At 43.2% G+C, this 25,754-nt stretch overlaps 1 protein-coding gene across 1 annotated transcript; it reads right to left on the minus strand.

Annotated features, from left to right (window-relative positions):
- Window positions 1-19: 19 nt before the first annotated feature.
- Window positions 20-22,670, minus strand: LOC124472625. Its single transcript, XM_047027584.1, has 13 exons — window positions 22,562-22,670; window positions 20,441-22,222; window positions 20,115-20,332; window positions 17,887-18,055; window positions 17,533-17,583; window positions 16,838-16,938; window positions 11,929-12,685; window positions 11,584-11,745; window positions 5,506-5,654; window positions 4,993-5,235; window positions 4,625-4,796; window positions 3,911-3,952; window positions 20-628 (listed from the first exon to the last, which is right to left on the minus strand). The coding sequence occupies exons 2-13, from the start codon at window positions 21,554-21,556 to the stop codon at window positions 527-529; spliced, it is 3,282 nt and encodes a 1,093-aa protein (XP_046883540.1). The 5' UTR covers window positions 21,557-22,222; window positions 22,562-22,670; the 3' UTR covers window positions 20-526.
- Window positions 22,671-25,754: the final 3,084 nt, after the last annotated feature.

The raw sequence follows: 25,754 nt of genomic DNA on the forward strand, positions 1-25,754 counted from the left end.
AAGGTAGTCTGTGCAACAGAAACAAGCTTTGTTGATTTTATAAATTTTGTTGTTTAATGACAACATTACGTCTGGACAAATAATTGACATACATAAAATACCTGGAAAATGCACACAATCAGAATTCAAACAGCATGTCTTTGGTAAAAGTTTGGACCTGAAGTGACCAGACTCAGACCAGACTCCCATCCTGTCCCGTTAAATTATGTCTTGGAGGAGAGGGGGTACTGGTGGGCTGCTGGGTGATGAAGTAACCAGTAGATACCCATGCTTCTTGTACAAAATGATGTATTCATATTCATACAAGGGGAATTTGCAGAGTTGCAAAGTTTTGATTTGCAGTAAAATACTCTACCACTAAGTATACTCTTGACAACAGTTTTAACCTTCATGTTGGATAAGAGCTGTTTGTCCATAAGGCTTAAGGCCACTCTCCTGTCCTGGATAACGGTGTTCAGGGTGTTGGGGTTGTTGAGCCCCTGAACACAGGGTGGTGTTCAGGGCTGGATGGACAGAGAGACCAATTTCAGCACAAGCCACTGTCATAGTTCTTCACCAGTCGCTTTATGTGGCAGAGTTTCTGTCTGAGCTCCTGACTCCGCTTTTTCTTGGTCAGGTAGTCTGGGGTCTGCAGAGGGTTAGGGTTTACAGAGGGTTAGAGTTTACAGAGGGTTAGGGTCTACAGAGGGTTATGGTCTACAGAGGGTTAGGGTCTACAGAGGGTTAGGGTTTACAGAGGGTTAGGGTCTGCAGAAGGTTAGGGTCTACGAGGGTTAGGGTTTACAGAGGGTTAGGGTTTACAGAGGGTTATGGTCTACAGAGGGGCACAGGTACAAGATATCGGCCAGACATCACCTATGCATCATACACTCACCACCCATTCATAACCATTCTGTTAAGCTGTAAAGTCCCAGAAATAAAATAGAAAATTCTGTCATTAATACAGCAGGTTGCTGTCTTCATAGTAACATAGCTTTAATAAACAGTGGCTTCAAAAAGTACTCAAACCCCTTTATTGTTGGTATGTTTTATTGTGCTTTAATTATTAACGGATAAAACTGCCATAAAATAATAATAATTAAGCTACACAGTTATCTGTATGTCCTCAAACTGAAATCTCTCATTTACATAATTTGTCAGACCCTCTGCTGTGGTACACCAACAACGATCTCAGCAGCATTCCATCAACCAGCCTTCATGATAGAGAGGCTGGACACTCCTGCTGTACAAGGCAGGTGGCAGCCCTTGGAGTAAGGGAAGATTCTCATTTCTGACTGTACAAAAATGTAACTGTTTGGGCAGAACTCCAAGCGCTATGTCTGATGAACACAAGGCACTGCTCATCACTTGGCTAATACCCTCCCCACGATTAAGCATGGTGGGGCAGCATCATGGGGGTGCTTCTTACCGGCAGGGAGACTGTTCAGAATTAAGGAAAGGATCAATACATCCTAATACATAGAAGTTCTTGAAGAAAACCTGCTCCAGAATGCACGCAACTTCAGACTGTGGCGACGGTTCACATCACAATGACCTGGGGCCTCATGTATAAATGTTTAACGTTTGAAAAGCTTGCGTACGCTGGTTTTCAAGTACACTTTGTGATGTATAAAGATTTACTTCACGTGAGAATCTGTGGGCCGTCACGGAAACTTTTGAGCAGATGTGAGAATGTGCGGACCGTCCGTAAAGTCTTGTCTGGCTCTGTAATGTGGCAAATTCGAACTGAAAAGTGCCAAAACTCACCAAATATTACAGAATAAAGTTTCCACTACTATGTTTATGACGTTCACTATTCAAAAAACATACAAATAAAAGTTTGATCATTAATGTGGATGATCACATCAAAATGCCAAAACCCAAAACGGGAAATGCTATATAGCCTTCTGTTTAATCCACCACCACTTAATAACTTCTGTTAAACTTGAGGGTGTCAAACAAACGACAAAATGACTCAGGAAATGCATGTCACGCTAACCCTATAGCTGCCATGCTGTTACGATGCGCCACCACTTGTTTCTTCATTTAAAGATTTACATTGGACCATTTCTTCTTAATTTCTGCCATGGTCCGGTTCACTGAACCCACAGCATTTAGCCCTATAATAATAATAATTTAATTTGTAATGCACTTTACATCTAGCTAAATCTCAAAGTGATACAGGTTAAAAACAAGAAAGGGCGCAAATAGTGACAGTTTTCCAATCCACCAACTTTCTGTTTTTGTCGCTAATACCTGATGACAAGCCGCCAAACAGAACACACTTTCTCGCCTCCCCACTCGGTTGTCAGAACCTCGTTCTCACAGTCAATATATTTCTTCGAATAAACGCAGCGGAGTTTAACGTTCATTTTTGGTGCAGCGTTTATTTGAGGGCAGCGTTTATTTGAAGAAATACGATCATTCAGAGAAAGAAATGACCTCAGGAGTGCATTTACAGTCCATCTGCATATTCATTTAAGGGAGGAGGCAAGGCGGGGTCAGTGGTTCGTTCACGTGCGGTCAGTCTCACGTTGGTTGTGATTTATAAAGGGAAGGTGCGCAGGACCTGGCGTATGACCGGTTTTATACAGCTTTCATACCAGCTTTCATACCATTTATGCATTTAGCAGAAGCGTCTGCTAAATGCATAAATGTAAATGTAATACAAGTGAATATTTCTGTGCGTAGGTACTTTTCGAGTTTTGGCCGTATGCCATCTTCTGGTATGAAAGCTGCGCGATCCTTTATACATGAGGACCCTGGAGCGCACAGCCAAGACAAGCGTACACTTGCCGACAATATTGTATCAAACTCAATCTAGCCTCACAACCCTTGGTCACTGCTGCTACTTGGTAGTATTCAGAACCGACTTCTCCCATCCAGTCTGATGGAACTAAGGAGACCTCCCAGGGAGAACAAGACAACTTTCCCAGATCCAGGAGTGCAAAGCTTGCAGAGACCCAGGAAGATTCACAGCTCTAACTGCCAAAGAGGCTTCTACAAGTGGATTTACCTGAAGTAAGTGACAGAATTTTAAGGAGATCAGTTTTAGAAAATGTATTGTAATGTTTAAAAAAAAATCTAATGTTTTCATTTTTTTAGTTTTATGTAATTACGTGCAGATTAATAGGGAAATATGGCAATTGTATCCACTTACAATTAAATGTACAACACAATAATATGTGCTAAAAGTGAAGAGGTCTGAATACTTTCTGAAGCCACTGTTTAATGGATATAATGAATAAATATACTGTAGATATATGTTGATCAAACACATACATATAGGGTAAGGGTTAGTCCATGGGTTAGTCCATGTCCATAGACTAGTGGTGGGCCGTTATCGGCGTTAACGTGCTGCGTAACGTAAAAATTACCACATAGAACGTGACGTGGTAACGTAGATGCAGCTATGAAGCCGCCGGGTTTGCTTCAGGAAAAATGTATTTTTAAGAACCTTCCCATTGGAAACCTCGACAAGACTAAGGTTGTTTGCACCTTGTATGACGCGGAATTCGTTTACTGTACGACTTCCAGTCTCAAATACCACCTAAACGCGAAGCATCCCTTAGCTAATGCGGAAGATGCCGGGCCAAGCACAGATGTAGCAGGAAGAGTCGTCGTCAAACTACTATGTTTGAGTGCAACCGAGGCTGTCAGCACAGCTCTATCAGCCAAGCTAACTAATCTCCTTGCTCACCTGGCTTGAGAAACCCGTTCTCAAAGACTTACTTTTAGTCATTATTTGGGTAGCACACATATTCTTAATGCCTTTGGCGGAATTCAAATGAGCCATTTTAATCTAGATTAATTCCAAGATTACAGAGAGATTAATCTAGATTTTTTTTTAATCTATGCCCACCACTACCATAGACATATAGTATACTGTAGATAATAGATCTAGATATTAATAAATGGATAATGGTCTTACTCTCTTCAGGTCCTTCAAACGGTTGTACTCATCGGCCACTCCCTGAACAACAGAGAGAGAGCATCAGGGAAAAGAGACAGCACCAAAGAGAGTAGTAGAGAGAGAGCACTAGAGAGAGAGAGCAACAGAGAGAGAGAGCAGCAGAGAGAGTAGCAGAGAGAGAGAGCAGCAGAGAGAGAGAGCAGCAGAAAGAGAGAGCAGCAGAGAGACAAGCAGAGAGAGAGAGCAGCAGAGAGAGAGAGCAGCAGAGAGAGAGAGCAACAGAGAGAGTAGCAGAGAGAGAGAGCAGCAGAGAGAGTAGCAGAGAGAGAGAGCAGCAGAGAGAGAGCACCAGAGAGAGTAGTAGAGAGAGAGAGCAGCAGAGAGAGTAGCAGAGAGAGAGAGCAGCAGAGAGAGAGCAGCAGAGAGAATAGCAGAGAGAGAGAGCAGCAGAGAGAGAGAGCAGCAGAGAGAGAGCAGCAGAGAGAGAGAGCAGCAGAGAGAGAGCACCAGAGAGAGTAGTAGAGAGAGAGAGCAGCAGAGAGAGTAGCAGAGAGAGAGAGCAGCAGAGAGAATTGTAGAAAAAGAGCAGTAGAGAGAATAGTAGAGAGAGAGTAGTAGAGAGAGAGCAGTAGAGAGAAAGAGCAGTAGAGAGAGAGTATGTATAATATAATGTAAACATACACATTTCACTGTCAACCGTTTCTTACCTGTTACTTCACAGAGCTCTCTTACCTGGTACTTCACAGAGGTCTCATCCAGGGAGTCCAGCTCACAGCTCAGTTTGTGCAGCTGGTCACTGATGTCATCCATGTCAGCACACAGGCTCCTGTAGACCTGCAGGGTAGCTGCAAACTCCCTCCGGCACTGCTGGCGCTGCTTGTCACAGCTGATTTCAGGGTACATGCTGATGAGGAAAGGAGAGTAGTGTTGGGAAGGAGGAGATAGGGAAGGAGGAGGAACGGTAGAGCAGAGGATAATAATGAGACAATCAATAACAATTCTATCCAGTGTGACCTGCCTATGCAGTACGTCCCCAGCATCTACCCCATCCTCATCAGCATTTTTCCTGTATCTCCCCCACCTCCTCCCCAGTGACTCACCTAAACAGGAGGTGGCTATGGTCCTGGCCCTCCTCCCTGGTATCTTCCCCAACTCCTCCCCAGCTCCTCCTCAGCTCCGCAGTCTCTCCAGCTGTGGTGTAGCCAGTCTGGTAATGCTTGGTCTCCAGCTCTGGTGGGGGGGTCTGGCAGCGCAGGCTCTTCTTTGGACTATCAGCCTGCTCTGATGTTCTGGGACTCGCCCCTGGAGGCCCGCCCTTAGGCCCGTTGGTGTTGTCATGACAACTACAGACATCACACACTTTAGTATGATTTCCTGTTTGGCAACTACCGCTTGTGACTGTGTGTGCTGCTGTTAGCTCAGGGAACAGAGGTGTCAAGGCAGAAATGATCAGTGTGTGGCTTGTAGCTTGTTTAAGGCAGAACATATTGTTCAATATGTTCATTTAACAATAATACAGATTCAACCGGATATTTGACCTCGTATTAAAATTGAGCTGTTAACCTCAGTTTGCGCTAGCATTGTTACCTAAGCAACCGAGTTTGAACACTCACGCATTGTAGGTTCCCTCACTGTAGATGCTTGCTGGTCCGTCGCCATAGGCGACCACGCTGTTCTGGACCCTGAGCAGGGGATCAGCTCTCTCACAGATGACAAGCGTGGGGGCCTGAAGGACGCTGCGGCCCTCTCCAACATGGTTCACCTGAAAGGAGATGGCGCAAGTCCAAAGATGGTCTGGACCTTGATAAGTATCACTCCCTCCTTAAATCCCTCCTGCTCACAACAAACTTTTCTCTACCTTCTCCTCCCTTCTTAACCCACCTCCCCCACCCCCTCATCCCAGCGTGATCTCTCAATTACCCTGGGATCTTACCCCCACATCCTCTGCCAGGAACTTCGGGGTTACCAGAGATGACGAGCTCTCCCTCACAGCCCACATTGCTGCATTCTCCCGGTCAAGTAGATTCACCCTCTACAACATCCGGAAGATCATGAGATACCTGTCTGAGCATTCCACCCAGCTGCTAGTCCAGGCACTTGTACTCTCCAAGTTGGACTATTGCAACTCTCTGCTTGCCGGTCTGCCAGCATGTGCAACCCGCCCTCTCCAGAGGATTCAGAACGCAGCGGCCCGCCTGGTCTTCAACCTACCCAGACGCTCCTATGTTACCCTACTCCTCATCTTCCTTCACTGGCTACCCATCACGGCCCGTATCAGATTCAAGACCCTGGTACTGACCTTCCGAGTGGTGAACGGGACTGCACCCGACTACATCAAGTCTCTCCTGCAGCCTTACATCCCCCACCCACCACCTACTGTCTTCTTCTGACAACCGTCTGGTGGTCCCACATCTCAAGACTGCCCGGTCCCAACACAAGCTCTTCTCCTGTCTGGCCCCCCAGTGGTGGAATCAACTCCCCACCTCCATCAGAGACACTGAGGGCCTAGTTTACTAACATTGCGACCGCAGCTTAATCTGCGCTTTTGCCCAACCGCAAATAGCGGACGGTGTCTTTCCACATTTTGCGTGGTATTTATGAAACCAGATCCTCGTCGGGCAATCAGCACCCATTAGTGTTAATTAGCGCGCAGTTAAAAGACGGGAAAAAACGCCTGCATGTTACTACCACCATGGGTGATTCGAGGAAAAGAAAAAAAAAGTTAAGCAACAGGAGCTAGAAATATACACACCCACTTTCCCTTACACCCTCCCAGCAGCGGTAATCTGCATTTTTACTCAAGTGCGCTGCCTTTGTAAATATGGTGTTATGTCTTTACCCGCTATTTCACGCCTGAAATGGGCGCAATCTTTTTAGTAAATGAGGGCCTGACTGTCTCTCCACCTTCAAGAAAAGGCTCGAGACACACTTATTCCGGGAATACAACCGTACCTAGGAATGATTTGCTGGACCTGATGTTAGTTTCCTCCAGGATCACAATGACTTTTACTTAAAAACTGTTAAGGTAATTTCTTTATAAAGTAATGCACAGAGTTGTCGGATTCAAAGAAAGTACAATGATTTAATGCTTACCAGCAAGGAGACAAAGTCTGATCGCAATACAAAGTTTGTCTGGTTCACAAATTGTCATGTAAGACCATTTAATGGAAAGAAGTCTCCTCCTCAGCATGTCAGCTGTCAATATAATCAATCCCAGAGGTAGAGTGCGCGTGAATGAAACACTTACAGAGTTCTCTGACCCTTGGCTTCACCATATAATTCACTTAGCACAGAAACACATTTACAGGGCTCTCAAGTTTTACATCTATGAACTACTTGTTCTGAGCAGGTGTTGTCAGTGAACAGGCTGTAAAACTGTTGGTTAAGAGACTCGTGAAAAACTGATGCTAATTATCTGGGATTTTTTTTTAACAGCAGTCAAGTTGTCATTGTTTGTGTCAAACAAGTTGTGAATTTGTTGTAACATTAAAACAGGAGATCATGACTGTGCTCAAAGTGATGCTCGAGCTCCAGTGGTTTGCTTTGTAGGTGAACAAAACTTTCGGAAGACGTAGCAGAATCCCGAAAAATGACAGGATATGTTTTTTTTCCATTGGTTGTTGCATTAAATCTTACCCAGATACAATGGTGCTATTTTCCGATTGACTATTGTATAGACCCTTTCTTTTTTTGATTGGCTGATAAGTGGCAGGCTCGACTAAGAACTCCAGGGGAGACGCCCTTGACTGCCGGTTCCATAGTGAGGGTGGGGCGGCCAGAGGAATTAGGGTTGAGTGCTGCTGCATATTAAATATATTATAAAAAAAATAAAAAATTCGACGTGAGAAATACAATGTGTGGCGGGAGGGTGTGACTAAAGACCGAAATGAGTGACTGTCACTCTCAATGCGTGACACTTGAGAACCCTGCATTTATTTCACCTCTAGTATGCTAATAGCAACCTAGGTCAGTTTGTTTACGTAAGCCTAGTGTCATCTATAGGTCATGTGAGAAGAAGGGTTCTCTGCTGGCAAGGAATACTAGCACCATTTTTATTTTCAGGATATAACGTTACATCCAAAATCTCTCAGACGGAAGAAACTTGTTGCTGTTGTTGGTTAGCTGTAACTGATTAAAAAATATTGTACTCGCTGTAAAATATTTTTACTGTTGCTTGCTTTTCTACAGGTACACTTTGCACTTTTTTGAGGTTCATGTTGTTTAATTGTAACTTGTTTAACTATATGCTCTTATGGTTCTTCCCTTTTAGCACTTATTTTAGTTTTTTACAATGTACGCTTCATGTTTGGCTACCCGCAATGTTTGGGGCTATCTCTGTGTTATAATCAGTGACCTATGCACTTTTGTAAAGCTCTCTCTTGGAAGTCGCTTTGGATAAAAGCATCTGCTAAATAAATAGATGTAAATGTTAACACCATCATGGAACACCCCTCATGGAACACAGTCTAACCATAGCCCTAACCCTTGTACGAATCTCTCACACTAAGGCGGTATTAACGAATCTCCATACTATTAAATCAAATAGTTTTACAGAGGAGGATGAGCAAACTCAAGCTTCTCAGGCCTCAAACATCTTTCAAAGCATGAAGCTACAGCAGGATACATATAACTCCATCAACTTGATACATATAGACCAACAGTCATTAACAGTATGATGCTGTGAATCTAACAGCAGAAATCTACACCGTCATCAACAGCTATACGAGTTATACATTTTATACATAACATCTGTTGTTTCCTGAGACAAGCAGAACTGTGCTGTTTTTAAGATTAAACGATTCACGGCTGCACACTGTTAGCTTTGAGGCAATCCAACACTTGTGTTCATTATACATAACATCCATTATATATGTTCCCATGTAAGGCTATCGCCTTCACTGGCCTTCTGTTACTTAGGTTTAAAATGCAGGCCTGCCTGTGGGCCCTGGACCATTGGATAACACAAGCTTAGCATTGCAAAAGGTTAGCATATCACAAGCCTAGCAAAACACAAGCCTAGGTTAACACAAGCCTGGCAATGCACAAGCCTAGGATAGTACAAGCCTAGGATAGTTCAAGCCAGAGATAGCAGGAGCATAGCATAGGAAACAGCATGTGAAGGGCTTGTATATCCCAAGGATAACACATGCTTAGAATACCACATTACTCTATCCATCTATTTTCTTCTTCCCTCAAATCTAATGCTGACGCTTGGACCCCAGGAAGATTTCCCCCACTTTGGTGACAGCTAATGGGGATCCTTTTAACAATAAACAATGAACGCTCACATGCAAGCTGTTAAACACCATTTGAAAATGAGTTGAACGTTTTTATTTGTTCCTTAGATCATGGTGACCATATAATGGCTTGAAGAATGCTGCTGACTAACTGTAAACACCAATGTTTGCTCTCTGGCCTTCAACACTAAGGGTGTTATCAACCTGGTTAATGATGTACCACAAAGAAACCAGGTGTGCCACTGAAAGACAAACAGACCCACGGCACTAGAAACCACAGTCATAACTCACACCAACTTCATTCAGCAGATCATAAGATTACAATAGGGAGTGCTATTTAGACAATAACCCCACCCAGTCCTGAACCCTCTACCCCAGTCCTGAATACTTTAGCCTAGGCCTGCACGATTATGGCCAAAATGTATTGTATTGACGTATGATTAACTATCACGCTTATTTGTTGATTTTAACCCAAACAAATGTTATTGTCATATAGGCTAATTATAACTGCTTTCACATCCATATTGTGCAACATTCCTGCTAATGTACAAATATGTGCATCAAAATAAAATAGGTCCTCTTATTCACCAAAATTCAGTGCATCTCATTAACCCGTTAACGAGTGAGTTCTAAATATTTCCGCCGCTTCCACCAGAGTGAGTTATTTTTGCAAAATGGAAGCTAGCTAGCTTTAGTTAGCTTCCGTTACCTAGCAACCTAACATAATACTCATACCTATGCTACTACCTGCTAGTGCTACTTGTTAGCCTCCTAATTGTACATTTTAAAGCCATAATATAGCATTTGTCATATAGTTTTGTCGATCGGAAAATATTTGGTTGGAATGTTCAGAATCACACATGTGACAGTACTCCGTGGGGCCCGCTTTCGAACGATCACATATGTGTGACGCTACTAATTAACAGGTTAAAGAATAAATAAAAATTGTGATTGTGATTAAAATTAGATTAATTGTGCAGCCCTGCTCTAGCCACACCTGATAGTCTTGTACCCATGGGCGTATCTAGCCCTATTTTGGGGGACTAGAGCCCCCCAAAAAGTTTCATTAGCCCCCCCCCCCCAAAAGAAAATATATATTATTAAAAAAATATATATATAATATATATCTATTTTTATTTTCTTTCATATTTTAAATCTAAATTTGTTAATTTCTCTTCCTAAAACCCACTAGTGGACACTATCAAACATTTGTTCTGGGGGGAACATGCTCTCAGACCCCCCTAGTTTTGCTGGGTCACAGGAAAAATAATAGGTTTTATCTAGGGGCTTAGCCCACCCTAAAATGGGAACTTAGATTTGCCCCTGCTTGAACCCTCCAGCCCAGGGGTCCCCAAACTACGGCCCGCCAACGCATTTGGACCGGCCCTCTGAACAATGCCACTCTTTTTTTTTTTATTTATTAAGTAGATGTTTTGATTGCAATAGCAATGAATATGAAAAAAGTGTTTTACAATATTAATAATGCTCTTTTAATAGGCTGTGATATGTACGGATGTACGGTGCATAACATAGTAATAAACTAATCTAGCATAATAAATACTAGTGCTGTCAGTTTAACGCGTTATTAACGCCGTTAACGCACACCCATTTTAAGTGCGTACATTTTTTATCGCGCGATTAACGTTCTTTTTGGCCCAGCAATTATTGTAGTCTTTTTCACATGCTGTCACAACAACTACTGACGTTAGAAAAACTACAACACTAATAATTGGACAAAAAGAAATCAAAGGACATTTAGAATAGACGAAAATGTGTGATTAATTGTGATTAATCGCAAGTTAACTATGACATTAATGCGATTAATCGCGATTAAATATTTTAATCGTTTGACAGCACTAATATATACATTTAAAATTATAATAAAATCTCCACAATAATACTGGTAGTTACTCCGGCCCAAGTAGTTTTTCTGTTCCGACCCGGCCCCACATTAAAGAAAGGAAAACTATCTGGCCCTCGCAGACAAAAGTTTGGGGACCTCTGCTCTACCCCAACCTGATAGTCCAGAGCCCCCTACCCCAGTCCTGAACACTCTACCATAGTCCTGAACACTCTACCCCAACTTGATAGCCCTGAGCCCTCTACCCCAGTCCTCAACATTCTACCCCAACCTGATAGCCCTGAACACTCTAACCCAACCTGATAGCCCTGAGCCCTCTACCCCAGTCCTGAACACTCTACCCCAACCTGAGCACTGTTAGTTGACACAGGCCTGCTATATATAGACTTGTCAGATATAGAGCATCCTGTTAGACATACACCAGTTGATGCAGGCCTACTTGATATAGACCTGTTAGAAATACACTTGTTAGATATAGAGCACCCTGCCATTTATAAACCTGCTTGATATGGACCTGCTTGACACAAAGCACTAAATAAAGACTTATACAAAATGCGTAACATGTGAATGTGACCTGACTGCTCCCTGCTCACCCAGTCCTGGACGTCCTGTCCCTCTGCAGCCCTGAGCATCGGCCGCTCCCAGCAGATGTTGGCTTTGCCATGGCGCCAGATCTTACTGCGTGTCTTGTAGGCATAGTAAGCAGCCATGGTCAGAGCTATGACCACAAGCAGACCCAACACCAGCGCCACAGCCTGGGGAACAGACAGCACAGACACAGTCATACCCAACACCAAGACTAGATATCTACTATACATACCTGTAAAGCGCCCTGCTAAATATAGACCTGTTGGATGAAGAGAACCCTGCTAGATCTTGACATACTCGATATAAAGCACTCTGCTAAATATCAGAGCTACTGGATGTAGAGGACCCACCTCCTCAGGGTCCATGAAGCAGTAATGTTGCAGGTACTGGTTGTACATGGGGAATCCCCCTGGGAGCCCGGACCCCACGCTGCCACTCAGGCTGGGCCCCTGCAGGGTCTGGCACATCCTCAGCATGGGGTTGTACAGCACACTCTGGGAGCTCTGGGACGCTGGGTTCACCCCGATCACAAACACAATGTCAATGATGCCCTGGAGAACAGCCAACACCACGTCACACACCAACACCGCCAGGTAGAACCTGCGGCCACGCGCAGCACGCGAGCGAGAGAAACTCCCCACCAGGAATCCCAGCGACACCAGAAAGTTGATGGCTGCCATGGAGATCATGGCGGACTTAGCAGAGTAGGGGGTCATGTAGGAGCTGGCGTAGCCGTAGGTGCCTCCGTAGTAGCCCACCTGAGCCCCCGCGGCGCCCAGCCCATAGCCCCCCAGCCCCGCCCCATGGCCATGCATGTCCCACACCAGGGTAGATGCCACGCAGGCGAAGATCAGGAAGCTCATGAGGATGGTGACGCCCTGGAAGGTCTTCACCAGACCGGGCGGTGAAAACCAGTCGTGGAAGAACTGAGGACGCTCGTCCTGATAGATGGAGTCTGGTGGAGGGGAGGCCTCGTGTTGGCTCCAGGGGAAGAGGCTGCTGCGGGGGTAGAGGCTGTTTCGTGGGGGGTAGAGGGCTGGGGAGGGGCTGTGCTGGGGGGGGCTGTAGAAGGGAGGGCTGTCATTGTAACGACTGTCATGCATGATTCTGACAAATCGAATGCCTGTAAAGCGAAAATATGATATTTTCTCTTATACATCAGACAATGGGAAAGTTTCAAACTTACAATCAATGATACAATCACACCATGACGCTGTTCAATAACAAATTTTCTGTTTCAGTTTTGTCTCAGTTTGTCTCTACCATAGTCTGTCTATCGCTGTCCATGCCTGCTTGTCTGTCTGTCTCTGTCCTACCCTGTCTCTGTATCTGTCTCTGTCCTACCCTGTCTCTATCCTACCCTGTCTCTGTCCTACCCTGTCTCTGTATCTGTCTCTGTCCTACCCTGTCTCTATCCTACCCTGTCTCTATCCTACCCTGTCTCTATCCTACCCTGTCTCTGTTCTACCCTGTCTCTATCCTACCCTGTCTCTATTCTACCCTGTCTCTATCCTACCCTGTCTCTATTCTACCCTGTCTCTGTCCCAGCCTATCTATCAGTCTGTGTTTATGTCCTAGCCTATCTTTTTCAGTCTACAGCAACTGAACCCAACAGACCTAAATAATTTAGACGTGCGGTGATCAGTAGAGGAGTCAGTCAGGCATGGTATTCACAGCGTGTGGATCTGCTAGCCAGTTGCCAATGTCCATCTCTGCACCATGTGGTGAAGCAGCACAAGAGACAGCAACACATTAAAGTACACTTGGGACCCCTAGACAAACACAGTTGTGTTATATACACCAACAGATGTGTTCCTACTCTATTCAAAGTAAGTGAGGTATAATATTCCAGGACAGTAAGACATACACATGCGCTCATGCTATGTTCTTCATTCTGTAGTTTTTTGACATGAACTAAGAATATATGTTAAAGCAATTACTCCTCATTAGACTACAATCTCACCAGATTAATTTTCCAGTTCATTCATACATTTAAAGCACACAACCAGATTGCAGCAACTATTGCAGCATTTAGTGTTTCTTTACCTAAGATAAGTGACGCTGAAAAAAAGTTTGCTGTTTACTTACGCAATGAAGATAGCGCAAGTTCAGCTTTGTTCCATGAAAGTTTATTGTTGATGAGAGTGACATCACAAATTACTTCCACTTGCGTAGGTCATTTATTGTAGGTGCTGGCACATCTCTGCCATTAGTGCCTATTTAAACTTGTCTGGCTGTTGACGACCTGTTCTGTTGACTACCTGTTCTGTTGACGACCTGTTCTGTTGACTACCTGTTCTGTTGACTACCTGTTCTGTTGAGTACTTGTTGTAATACTGCTCTGCGCATGTCAGGTAGAAAACATGAGAAGCTGGTGATGACCCAGTCACAATGGGAACTCCGGTCATCTCTGTCTCTGCCCAATAGATATGGAGGACATTTAGGAACATTACTTGATAAATTCACACACTATGACAGGGAAATATATAATTAAATCACTAATAAAATACTTTATAAAAAAACAAGACTTCAGCTTATCGAGGGGGGTATTCCAGGTAGCGAGTTTAACAAACCGTAAAACTAACCCTGAACTCTGATCTGCTCTAAAATGGGAAAACTCTTGACTCTTTGGTTCCAGAAAAGCTGATTTGAATTTGTTAAGTCAACTCGGAGTATGTCAACTCAGAGTTAAGTGCGGGCATGAGAACTATTAAAAGCCAACATCAATGGAGCTCCGATACTAGGATCCACCATGGCACCCGGCGACAAAAAACGTTGTCCTACTTCACCACACTTCAGATACAAGTTTTATGTTGTGTTTATGGTCAGTCTGAGCACATATTCTGGAACAAAGCAGCACGGCTGTAGCAGTGTATACAATTGGCGTGGGAGACAATTGCTCCCGAGTCAATGCATAGGCTACATTTGAATACAATAGCCAGTCCATACATTGAACATTTAACCCCACTGTCCGTTAATATTACAGGAGAAAAAGTGGTGGACTTAAAATAATAATAAAATAGCATGTTCAATGTTATATTAAATATTAAAACATACTACGAACAGGTAAGGCATATTTTGCTTAAGTCTATACGCTTGTAATTTTGGCCTCGACATAACCTTTGTTTTATCATATTCGACATGATACAAAGTAAATATCAATTGGTGCCTATTTCAACTTGTGGTAGCAGTTACCCCCAACAGAATGCTGTTCATCACAGGATGATGATGATTAAGACGACAAAGACACATTGCTGCCGCAGAAATGTATGCAGAGAATTATGTATGGTGGCTACTGTTAGTTCTCTCCCCATGCACTTTTATGTACAGGCTTGTGTGGAATTGTCACTGACATCATGAGAATAATGAATATTGTAAGGCTGGGTGTCAAACCTGCCCCCACCTCTCATATGCTAAAGTCTGGAGTTTCTGGACGGTCTCAACTTGATACCCTAACCCTAACCCTATTCAAGATGTGGTCTGATTGGTTGTTCTTGTGTATAAAGGGAATTGTAATGCATTGTTCTTTGGATTCTTCATCTCCTGAGACCTTCTCCTCAGTTCTCCCTTGTCCTACTGTCCTACTCCTTGCTCACCTCTTGCTTTCTCTCTGATTTACAATGATCATGGTAGAGTGGGTAAGATTTAAAGCCTTCATTTTGTAACATGTTTGCCTTGTAATTGATTTCATTCATTTGCAATGTTATTAAATGCGTATTTCATTTAACCGTACTTTGACCATTCTTGCTCTGCTTTAACCCATATTGTCAAATACCTGGAATTCTATTGGTTTTGGCATTAATGGTTCATGCTAATACACTGTTCAGTTTCCCATCTTCCTTTAAACCATAGGGGAATTCGTTTTGGTTGCTTGGCCAATATTTAACCCCCTACAATATCAAAAACAATTTGCACATTCTGATCCTGTTGAACAGAGCATGGATGCTGTAAACATTGAGATGTTAATTTAATGGCAGGTGAATTCTGCATGTGGAACTGTGAAATGTTATGTAATCTCATGTATTCCCAGTTACAAGTAAATGAGTTGTACAAACTGCATCTCATGAATAAAGTGCCAAAAACTGACACAGAGATGGTGTAGGCCTACTTACGGTAGAAGAATAAAGGCTGATCTTGAAAAAGATTTACTGGAACATCAGTTACAGCATGGTCACAAGTGATGTAAATTGTAGGAACAATAGCTAATACAAATACTCATTGTTGGATTTCTATTTGTAGGTAATGAAGAAGACCAAATACAATTTCAATTATTTGTCTTTATTTCAGTGCCAAAAAGCATTTGGCCGGTTCTGAGTGCACGTCACATCTCTAATGTACGGTGTGTAACATTAGCGATGTAAGGGCTGAGAATGTTGCTAAAATAAATTACATATTGTGACGGGAAATGGTAACGTTAACTTAGGTATTCATTAGGGAATTTAAACATACTAAATCACAGTTTTAAAATCTCCCAGCGTATAACTAAGATAATTAAATTTTGTTACAGATCGGTCGGCTGAACCAGAAAAGGATTACCCATGTCTGCCAATGCTATTAGGCTCAGAAAGTGGGAGGATCTAGGTAGAAACGCAGAGTTTGTCATGGAAAACCTGCTAGCGAGCAGGTTAGGTTCACAGAGTAAGTTACCATGGACAATGACCAAATGTTTTCTGCGTAATATGATACTCTAATAATCATACTTTTATGATCAGGTTTAATTTTGGAAAGGCAGACATTTTACAGAAGTATCATCTATAACATGATTTTAGTACAAATAATATTGATTGTCTTTGATATACAGATTTTTGGTGATGTTGTTGATATTCAAACGCTATTCCTGTCAGCAGTATGCAAATTCCCACACTATCCTCCCTGATATCTAAATGGAACAAAGACAAATTGCTTCAAAGTGTAAACAGGTTTGCTGATCAGACTCCCTTTATTTCTCAACAATAAAGTGGAGACATGATGCAACCACATGGCAAAGCAAGTATGTTGATTTAGACTTTTAAGTCTAAATCAACTTTTAACTGAGACCACTGAAGGAAGAATGTCTCCTGGGGAGAGCTGTCCAAAGTTGAGAGTTTATGATCTTCCCTCTCTACAGTCCCACACTCAAACACTGCAGTGATGGCAGACATGTAACAATCACAGCATTGCGGAGCAACACATCACAAGAATCATATGTGTGGTGACAACATCACACAGTAAAGGCCCTTGGAAGAGTTTCAGCTTGGTCTCTAGGTTCTTCAGCTTCAAGTCTCTGTGTTCTGGTCGTATTCTCGGATACGGTCCTTGATGTGGCTGAGTTTAGCTTTCAGGTATTCACAACGTTCCTTCTTTTCCAGGAAGGCTGGGTCCTAGTGAACACACACCCACAAAACCACACGCACATGTGCAGACACACACACACACCTTTTCAGCAGCAGCGCTACTGCTCAGTCTATTATGACAGGAGCATGGTCTGGTTGAACGGCAATGTTGCTCAGAAAGCCGGTTCTACCTGGGTTTACAGGGAGCTGGTTCTACCTGGGTTTACAGGGAGCTGGTTCTACCTGGGTTTACAGGGAGCTGGTTCTACCTGGGTTTACATGGAGCTGGTTCTACCGGGGTTTACAGGGAGCTGGTTCTACCTGGGTTTACAGGGAGCTGGTTCTACCTGGGTTTACATGGAGCTGGTTCTACCGGGGTTTACATGGAGCTGGTTCTACCGGGGTTTACAGGGAGCTGGTTCTACCTGGGATTACAGGGAGCTGGTTCTACCTGGGTTTACAGGGAGCTGGTTCTACCGGGGTTTACAGGGAACGGGTTCTACCTGGGTTTACTGCAGCTAAAAGCGAGAATAGTTCCACTATAGTTAAAGGCTGTGGCAGTTGCTGGATAATTTGGGGAATTATTTCAGACAATGAGAAAATATGAATGAATGGCAAAGACAATAACTATTTGTCACTTACATTTTTCTTTTGCTCATATTTCTTCAATATATTATCAATTCTCATCTTTTCCTGTAAGACAGAATTAATATTATATATTACATGTTTGGTCTGTCTGTCTGCCTGTCTGTCTGTGTAGATGCTATGGTTGTCTGGCTGCCTGTCTGTCTGTTCATTTGTCTGTCTGTCTGTTTGTCTGTCTGTCTGTCTGTGTAGATGGCCTGCCTGCTTGTTTGCCTGCAGTCTCTCTCTTTCTCTGGCTTACTTTCTTACTCTCCATGCCTGCTTGTCTGTCTGCCAGCCTGCCTATATGTCTGTCTTCCTGCCTGCGTGTCTGCCTCCCTGTCTGCTTGTCTGTCTGTCTGCTGGTCTCACCCCCTGGTCTCCGTTCCTCAGCAGAGTGTCCATCATGGCGTCCATGCGTGTGAACTTGGCCAGGGTGGGGCTGACCTCGGCATGCAGTTCTCGGTACTCCTGGTACTGGTCGTTAAACACGGTCCGGTAATCATCCCGTTCCTCCAGGCGCTGCACCGCAGGGAACTTCCTGTAGTGAGCAGGAAGTACAGGTTAGATTAGCCTGTCTGTCTGTCTGTTTGGCTGCCTGTCTGTCTGCTTGGCTGTCTGTCAGCCTGTCTGTCTGTTTGGCTGCCTGTCTGTCTGTGAAGATGGCCTGTTGGTCTCCCTGCCTGCCTACTTGTTTGTTTGTGTCTGCATGTGTGTACCATTGGGAACAGGACACAAGCTTGTATAACACTATATTGGTCTCATTAGGTATCCACAGTGTTGTGGTCAAGACCACCTTAACCGAGACCAAGTCATGCGATACTGAGTCAAGACTAAGACCAAGGCAGGGAGATACTGAGTCAAGACCAGACCACTCAAAAACAAACACACAGGCAGCAGGGTTTGACTAGGTTCTGGATCTGATGTTAGTTTTCTCCAGCATCATAATGACTCTTATTGAGAGACTTGTTGCTTTTGTTGGTTTGTTGTAACTGTCTTAAAATTATTGTACTCACTGTGAAATATATTATTGTTGCTTGCTTTTTCCACAGGTACACACTTGCACTTAGAGATTCATGTTGTTTAATTGTAACTTGCTTAACTACATGCTCTTATGGTTCTTCCCTTCGAAACTTATTTTTGGTTGTTCACAATGTGTGCTTCTTGTTTTGTCTACCCGAAATGCTTTAAGGCTATCTTGTTGTTTTTTTATCAGTGACCTATGCACTTTGTAAAGCTCTCTCTTGGAAGTCGCTTTGGATAAAAGCGTCTGCTAAATGAATAAATGAAATGTGAATAAACACATTCACATAGAGAAATTTCAAATCGCAACACTCCGCTCGCTTTCCCACAATACCCCACGCGAGCGTTAAGGCCCAGCTTTAGGTGTTAAATACGCCGCCTGCTCCGCTGTAGTGGACACGCACTGTTACAATGTCTGGCTCCGCACCTGATTAGCTACAACATGTGTGGCCTGGCTCATTATCACAAACATAATCTGGCAAGCAAATTAAACTGTATAACATTACATAGGTAGCTAGCTAATACTCACAAAATATCTTTGTGTAGAGGGGGAAGAGATTTCTGAAGAGTTTTGGTACAGGGGCAGATTGCAAACGTTAAGTCACTAGCTTTGATAGTGTCAGTTACGCTTAGCTTACCTTTTTTAATGTTTTCTTTCTAAATGCCGGTAAAAGTTTGATGTAGTCCCAGTCGTCTCAATGAACGTCTTTGCACAAACTGTGTGTTTTCTTTTGGACGCTATTGTAAACTCTTTGTGGTTCAGCTAACCAAATCTAATTATAGCTGATTTGGCCAACATCTTCAGACATTCACTTTCACCTGTCTCTCTCCTTCACTTTTAGGGTGCGAGGATTGGTGATGGGTCATTTCAAATGAGAAATTAGTGTTATTGGTTGCATTTGAAGTGTGACGTTTTACATCCAATGACAGTAATGATATTAACAAATACATTTAACATAGACAGGCAATTTGGTGATAAGTTGTGGTCTTGACCAGTCTTGAAATAAAATCCAGAGTCATCTTTGTTCGAGATTGAGACAAGACCGAGACCTTCAAAACATGGGCACCCTAACCCAAAACATGGGCACCAGTCTCAAGTCCTACAACACTGGGTGTCCGGTCAACTTAAACATGGGCACCAGTCTCAAGTCCTACAACACTAGGTGTCCTGTCAACTTGTTATTAGGGTCAGGTATTTTTCTTTGTATTTGTTACTTAAGTGTACTTCAGTGCTCTGGACTGGTGACTACAATGAGGAAGACCATGTTCAGATTTTCTGACATGGTCGCCTTACTTTTCCCTATCTTTGAATATCCCTAATCTGATGCGAATGTACTGAGGACATTATCCAGCTAGTTAATGATCTAAATTAGACTGCGAATTACAAGGATCCTTGGGTATATCTCAGTGGTAGAGCATTTGACTGCAGAAAAAGAAGTCACAAGTTTGAATCCCCCTTGTATGTTTCTTTGGAGGAAAGCATCTGTTAAATAATCATTATTATCTCCTGCTCCTGCTCTCTCTCCTCCCTCGAGTCATCAATGTGATGTCCTGTGTAGGTCACACTGCTCACTCACAGGATGTAATCTGCGATTACTCTGGGTTTGGAAGTGTAGTCTGGTGCAGTTGGGAGCCCAACGAGCCAATGCTGGCTGTTTTTGTGCTGGCTGGGTCTGTGCTGGCTGGTTCTGTGCTGGGTAGTTCTGACCTGCCTCTCAGAACCCATCTCATCTTCAAATACAATCCTCCTGGGGGTGGAGGGGGCTGACGAGGCCACGCCACGGAGATGACACTCCTGGGATGAAAGGTCAGAGGATGTTATTATATACTGTAGGAAGATGCTGATATATTGGTGGGTATTATAAAAAATGTTAACAATATATTTAATTAATTTTGGACTTACTCTACTAATATCCATTAGCTTCACCTCCTCTCTGCCTCTCTCAAAGTGCTGCCTCTCTCTGCCCTCTCTGCCTCTCTCCCAACGCTGCCTGTCTTGCCTCGCTGCCTCATGTCGCCACATCTTCAGACACACCAAGAAGCTCACCAGGTACATTGCCATGGTGATGAAGATGAACGCAGCACCTGCCATCTGTCCCCCATCCACCCTGCACAGTCTGGACAGCAGGGGATTGACCCCGACCGTCATGTAGCATAGCCCTCCCCTGTTCAGGTCGTTGAGGTACACAATGCCAGCAGCCATGTAGAGCAGGAACAGGACTACGTTGATGGCAGCTTCCGTCAGTGGCCACCAGGGGGCGTCTAGCAGAATAGAGCGGTAGTACATGGTGAAGCCCATCACCAGGAGCAGCAGGGTGGCCACCCAGGACAGCCCCACCACGGCCAGCACAAAGGGAGTCATGGGGCCCCTGTAGTGGTACCCTGGCACCCCACTGTGCAGTCCATACGCGCTGGACCACTGGCTGTCCTTCTGGATGTAGGCGCAGACACAGGCGAATACCATGCCTGCGAACAACAGCTCCATCCCAGCCAGCAGGCGCAGCATGCCTGGCCAGGACTTCAGGTAGGAATATTTCATGTTGTAGACCTCCAGCTTTTCTGCGTACTGCTCCGCGAGGTGCAAGCTACTGAGCTCAGACCCCTCTAGGGGGTTGTGGTCTGTGGGGGTGGAGGATCCCCTGCGTTGAGGGAGGGGCCTCACAGGGGGGCTCACCCTAGTACCGTTAGGCAGGATGTGGACCCCCCCAGGTCCCTGCTCAGACTCTGCTGCTCCACTGCTCCACTTCTGCAGGAGACTTCCCCATGACCGGGTTAGGGTAACCCTAACCCTTCCCCATGACCGAGGGAGATGGCCCCTCCAGCCTTCCCTCAGGCCCCCCTGCTGAGTGCCTGCACCGTCCTTATGATCAGACGGAGGAGTACTGCCTGATTGGCCCGTGGATACCACATCATCGGAACAGTCGTCCACTGAGTTTGTTTGTTGCACTGGGGTGTCAGTTCTAGAGGATGATGAGTCTCCCTCCCCGCCTCTCTTCCAGATCCTGCTCCAACTGTTCATCCCCCTGTACCCTCTGTAACCATACTAGTCTATCTTCTCTAAGTACACTACTGTACCTTCTCTAAGCACACTAGTCTACCTTCTCTAAGCACACTAGTCTACCTTCTCTAAGTACACTACTGTACCTTCTCTAAGCACACTAGTTTACCTTCTCTAAGCACACTAGTTTACCTTCTTTAAGCACACTAGTTTACCTTCTCTAAGCACACTAGTCTATCTTCTCTAAGCACACTAGTTTACCTTCTCTAAGTACAGTACTGTACCTTCTCTAAGCACACTAGTCTATCTTCTCTAAGCACACTAGTCTATCTTCTCTAAGCACACTAGTTTACCTTCTCTAAGCACACTAGTTTACCTTCTCTAAGCACACTAGTCTACCTTCTCTAAGCACACTAGTCTATCTTCTCTAAGCACACTAGTTTACCTTCTCTAAGCACACTAGTCTACCTTCTCTAAGCACACTACTATACCTTCTCTAAGCACACTAGTCTATCTTCTCTAAGTACACTACTATACCTTCTCTAAGCACACTAGTTTACCTTCGCTAAGCACACTAGTTTACCTTCTCTAAGCACACTAGTTTACCTTATAAGCACACTACTCTTGGTGGTGGAGGGGGAGGAAGTGGAGGAGGAGGAAAATGGCAAAGTTGTCAGTATAGGTGATCTGTGTAAACCAGAAAAAACTGTTATTTTTATTCATCTGAATGCTTATGTATGTAACATGCAGTTTGGAGTAATTAAGGTCATATAAATATTTAGGAACTAGTATGTAAAGTTTACTGGTCTCACAGTCTGAGGAAAAAAGTAACGTCATGTCTACAATCTTCACAGTTTACAATCTTCATGGTATTGACCATTAATCAACCTTTAACTTAACATTGTGGATAAAAGAGAACCCAAAACCCAAACTAAATACAATAAGAGTTGTGATTCAGATGAGATGAAGTTTAGATAAATATATCAAACACGATCTACCACGTTAAAATCAAGTCAGACCTCTTACCTTGTCTCTTTAGACCAGTGCTGACCAGTGAAGACCAGTGTTGACCAGCAGAGGTGGGCTGGGAGATTAACAGCAAGTCAGACCTCTTACCTTGTCTCTGTAGACCAGTGCTGACAGGCAAAGGTGGACTGGGAGGTAAACAGCTAAGATGGCAGCTTCCAGAATGGACTCTGCACTGCTGGGTAGGGTTATGGTTCCTCCAGCGCAGCTTAATCATTAGCTACCCTCTGCCTTTCAGGGAGTGAGGTGGGGACAGACTGGTACAGCTTAATCATTAGCTCTGTGGGTGCTGAGAGCCTGCAAGGAATGGCCTGATTCCTGACAGAGAGAGAGGAGAGGGGGGAGAGACAAAGAGAGAAATGCACAACTGAGCATACAGATAATGGAAGGCATGAGAGACAGCAGGGTGTTTCTGGGAAACAATATGAGCAGTTTTATATGGGTTTAATTAGTTAGCCTATGGTGTCATTGCAGTGTTGGTGAAAAAGTTTCAGATCTTTTCAAAATTCCTACACAATAGTTAATACCACACCATGACTTGTTATCTTTATTCAATTGGAAACCTTTATGTTGCTTTGGATAAAAGTCCTAAATTAACACACATTGTTATAAGAATATCCAAGTTCTGTTATTGCTATGAGATCAGGGTGGAGTGCAGTTATGCAACACTAGAGGGTAATGTGTTCTCTTCTTCTCAGGATTGCTGCAAGCTGCCAATACACACTCTGCACATGATGCCGCAAGCTCTGTTGCCACCAGCTCTACCGCCTGAAAGAGTGGCTTCTTCTCTTTCACTTTTCTCTGAAAAAGAAGTGAACCTAACCCTTAACCCTTTTGCTCTATTTGACTACACTAGGACGTTATTAACCCCTAATGCTTAGTATTTTTATTTTCAGTACATCCTCAGTTTACAGATTTTTTGGGACCATATTTGCCTTGCCCTTTTGCAGGGCCCATAACTAGGCCTAGGAAGGCCCCACAGGTCCCAAAGTTGGCCTGGCCCGTTCATCAGAGTCCCCTCTACGGCGTGTTTTGCATTGGATTGGGAGATTTTTTGGACCATATTCGCCTTGCCCTTTTGTCGGGCCCATAACTCTAGGAAGGTAGCCTGGCTGCCAGCCCAACTTCTCCCCGCCCACAAAAAAAATTGTTCGGGAAGTTGGGTCTGGAGAGTCTCGTATTGGGGACAACTACAGAAAACCAGAATCGGGACGGACCAATGAAATTGCCAGGGCGGGCTTTATACGATGATGGACAGATGATCAACAGTAACGTAATCAACAACGTCACGAAAGAGCGCTTGGGTTACATTTACATTTATTCATTTAGCAGACGCTTTTATCCAAAGCGACTTCCAAGAGAGAGGGTTGAATTTGTTTTCAACAAACAACATATTACGTTGCTCTGATTGGTTGTAGGTCTATCCAATTGAGCGAAGAGGCATTTGTTTTACGAGTTCGGTTGAAACACGCCCCATAGTCACAGCCCAACGGAGAGTTTTCAGACTCATATTCTGACTAGAATTATGAGTGTGACGACGTCAGGCTACAGGGAAGGCCCCACAAGCCACAAATTTGGTCTGGTAACTATTAATAAGAATACAAAAAAAGCCAGAGCTTTCCAGGTTAAAATAGAATATTCATATAATGGTTTTAAACACTGTTTGTATTTGATTGTAGCCTCAAGTGGAGTGATGATTTAGCTTCAAAAGTAAATAAATAAATAAATACTTATTATATATATATATTTTCCAACTGCTTAACCTAAGTTAGTACAACTAATCAGAAACCCCCAATTCAGCAGCCAATCAGAGACAGGTGCTTAATAAAACTTTAATAAGGTGCTTAATAAAACCTTAATAAGGTGCTTAATAAAACCTTAATAAGGTGCTTAATAAAACCTTTGTGTGCTCTTTCTTCTTTCTCATCCATACCAAGACGAGGATGAGTGCATCCACGCTGGCGAACAGATCAATTAGTTGAGACAAACATTCAAACAAGTTAGAATAAGTTTACATTGAGTTGGTTTTCTACTGGAACGAAGATTTAAACAAGTTAAAGATTAAGTTTCACATTGAGTTGCTGTATACTGAATTGAAGATTGCGAGTATCGGGGAGATCGTATCGCATTGGTCAGGTTTTTTGAGGAGTTTTGAGATCGAGGTGATCCTAGATTGGATTCGATATTCGATGGCGAGCTACAACCCAACGGAGAAGACCTACGGAGAATTGCATGCAGAAGATTGAAAGACTTTGTACTACACACCAGTCCACTCTGCAGTGTGGTAGGGTGTGCATACCGGTCCTAGGTATAAAATATCGTCAAGATTTGTGCGTTAGCTACATTGTTATTTAGACCATTGAAATTTGTGTATTTTATTTTCTTTGGTTACCCGGGTAACATTTAAAAAGAGGTTTATTTAAAAGGTAACATTTGAAAAGGTAACATTTAAAAAGGTTACATTTAAAAAGGGATTGTTTGAAAAGGTAACATTGCAAAGGTATTATCCTAAAGAATAATATTACTGAATAAATAAGTTGAGTTAATACACAAATAAAATAAGAAAGTAATAGATAATAAATAGCCGTTAATACATAATAATAATAAGCAATAGTTAAATAAATAAATAGTAACAAATAATAATATTCGTAAATAGTAAACTGATATTAACAAATAGCTTAATAATAAATACATAAAACGAAACAGTTAATAAGAAACTGATAATCAATAATTGGGACAAAAATATTATATTCAGATTTTATTTTATTTCTATCCTCTATGTAATAAAAGGGATTGTGATTCCCAAAGGGAAATTATTGGTGTGTTGAGATTCTGGGTATTATTGTCTATGCTGGAGCCAAACTTAGACTTCTGTCAATCTAGTCCTAAATACACCACACATACTTGAGTAACTTATTATCAATAAGGATTACATTTCCTCTTACCGGAGGAACCCTAATGAATACAAAAAAGTTATAAATGAATATGTAATGAATAAAAAAGTTTCTAGTGAATATGTGTAATTCATTCAATATTCTGATAATGATGCAATGTTTAAAGTTGTAAAAACAGAAACTGACTGTCCAGCAAAAAACAAATTGCGTAGAGCCCTGTTCAGTATTTTTGATAACCTTCAGGGTTTAAACTTTAAATATTCAACATGCACGTAAACACTTTGTTTAAAAAAAGTTGC

The sequence above is a fragment of the Hypomesus transpacificus genome, chromosome 10, assembly GCF_021917145.1.
Source record: "Hypomesus transpacificus isolate Combined female chromosome 10, fHypTra1, whole genome shotgun sequence".
Lineage (NCBI taxonomy): Eukaryota > Metazoa > Chordata > Actinopteri > Osmeriformes > Osmeridae > Hypomesus > Hypomesus transpacificus.

Excerpts from the sequence above, each read along its gene's own strand:
- LOC124472625 (XM_047027584.1), bottom strand. The coding sequence starts at position 21,556 with ATGAACAGTTGGAGCAGGATCTGGAAGAGAGGCGGGGAGGGAGACTCA. Across the intron at positions 17,584-17,886 it reads TGAGGAACGGAGACCAGGGG|GAAAAGATGAGAATTGATAA; the intron begins GTGAGACCAGCA and ends TCTGTCTTACAG. Across the intron at positions 11,746-11,928 it reads GCTTCATGGACCCTGAGGAG|GCTGTGGCGCTGGTGTTGGG; the intron begins GTGGGTCCTCTA and ends TCTGTTCCCCAG.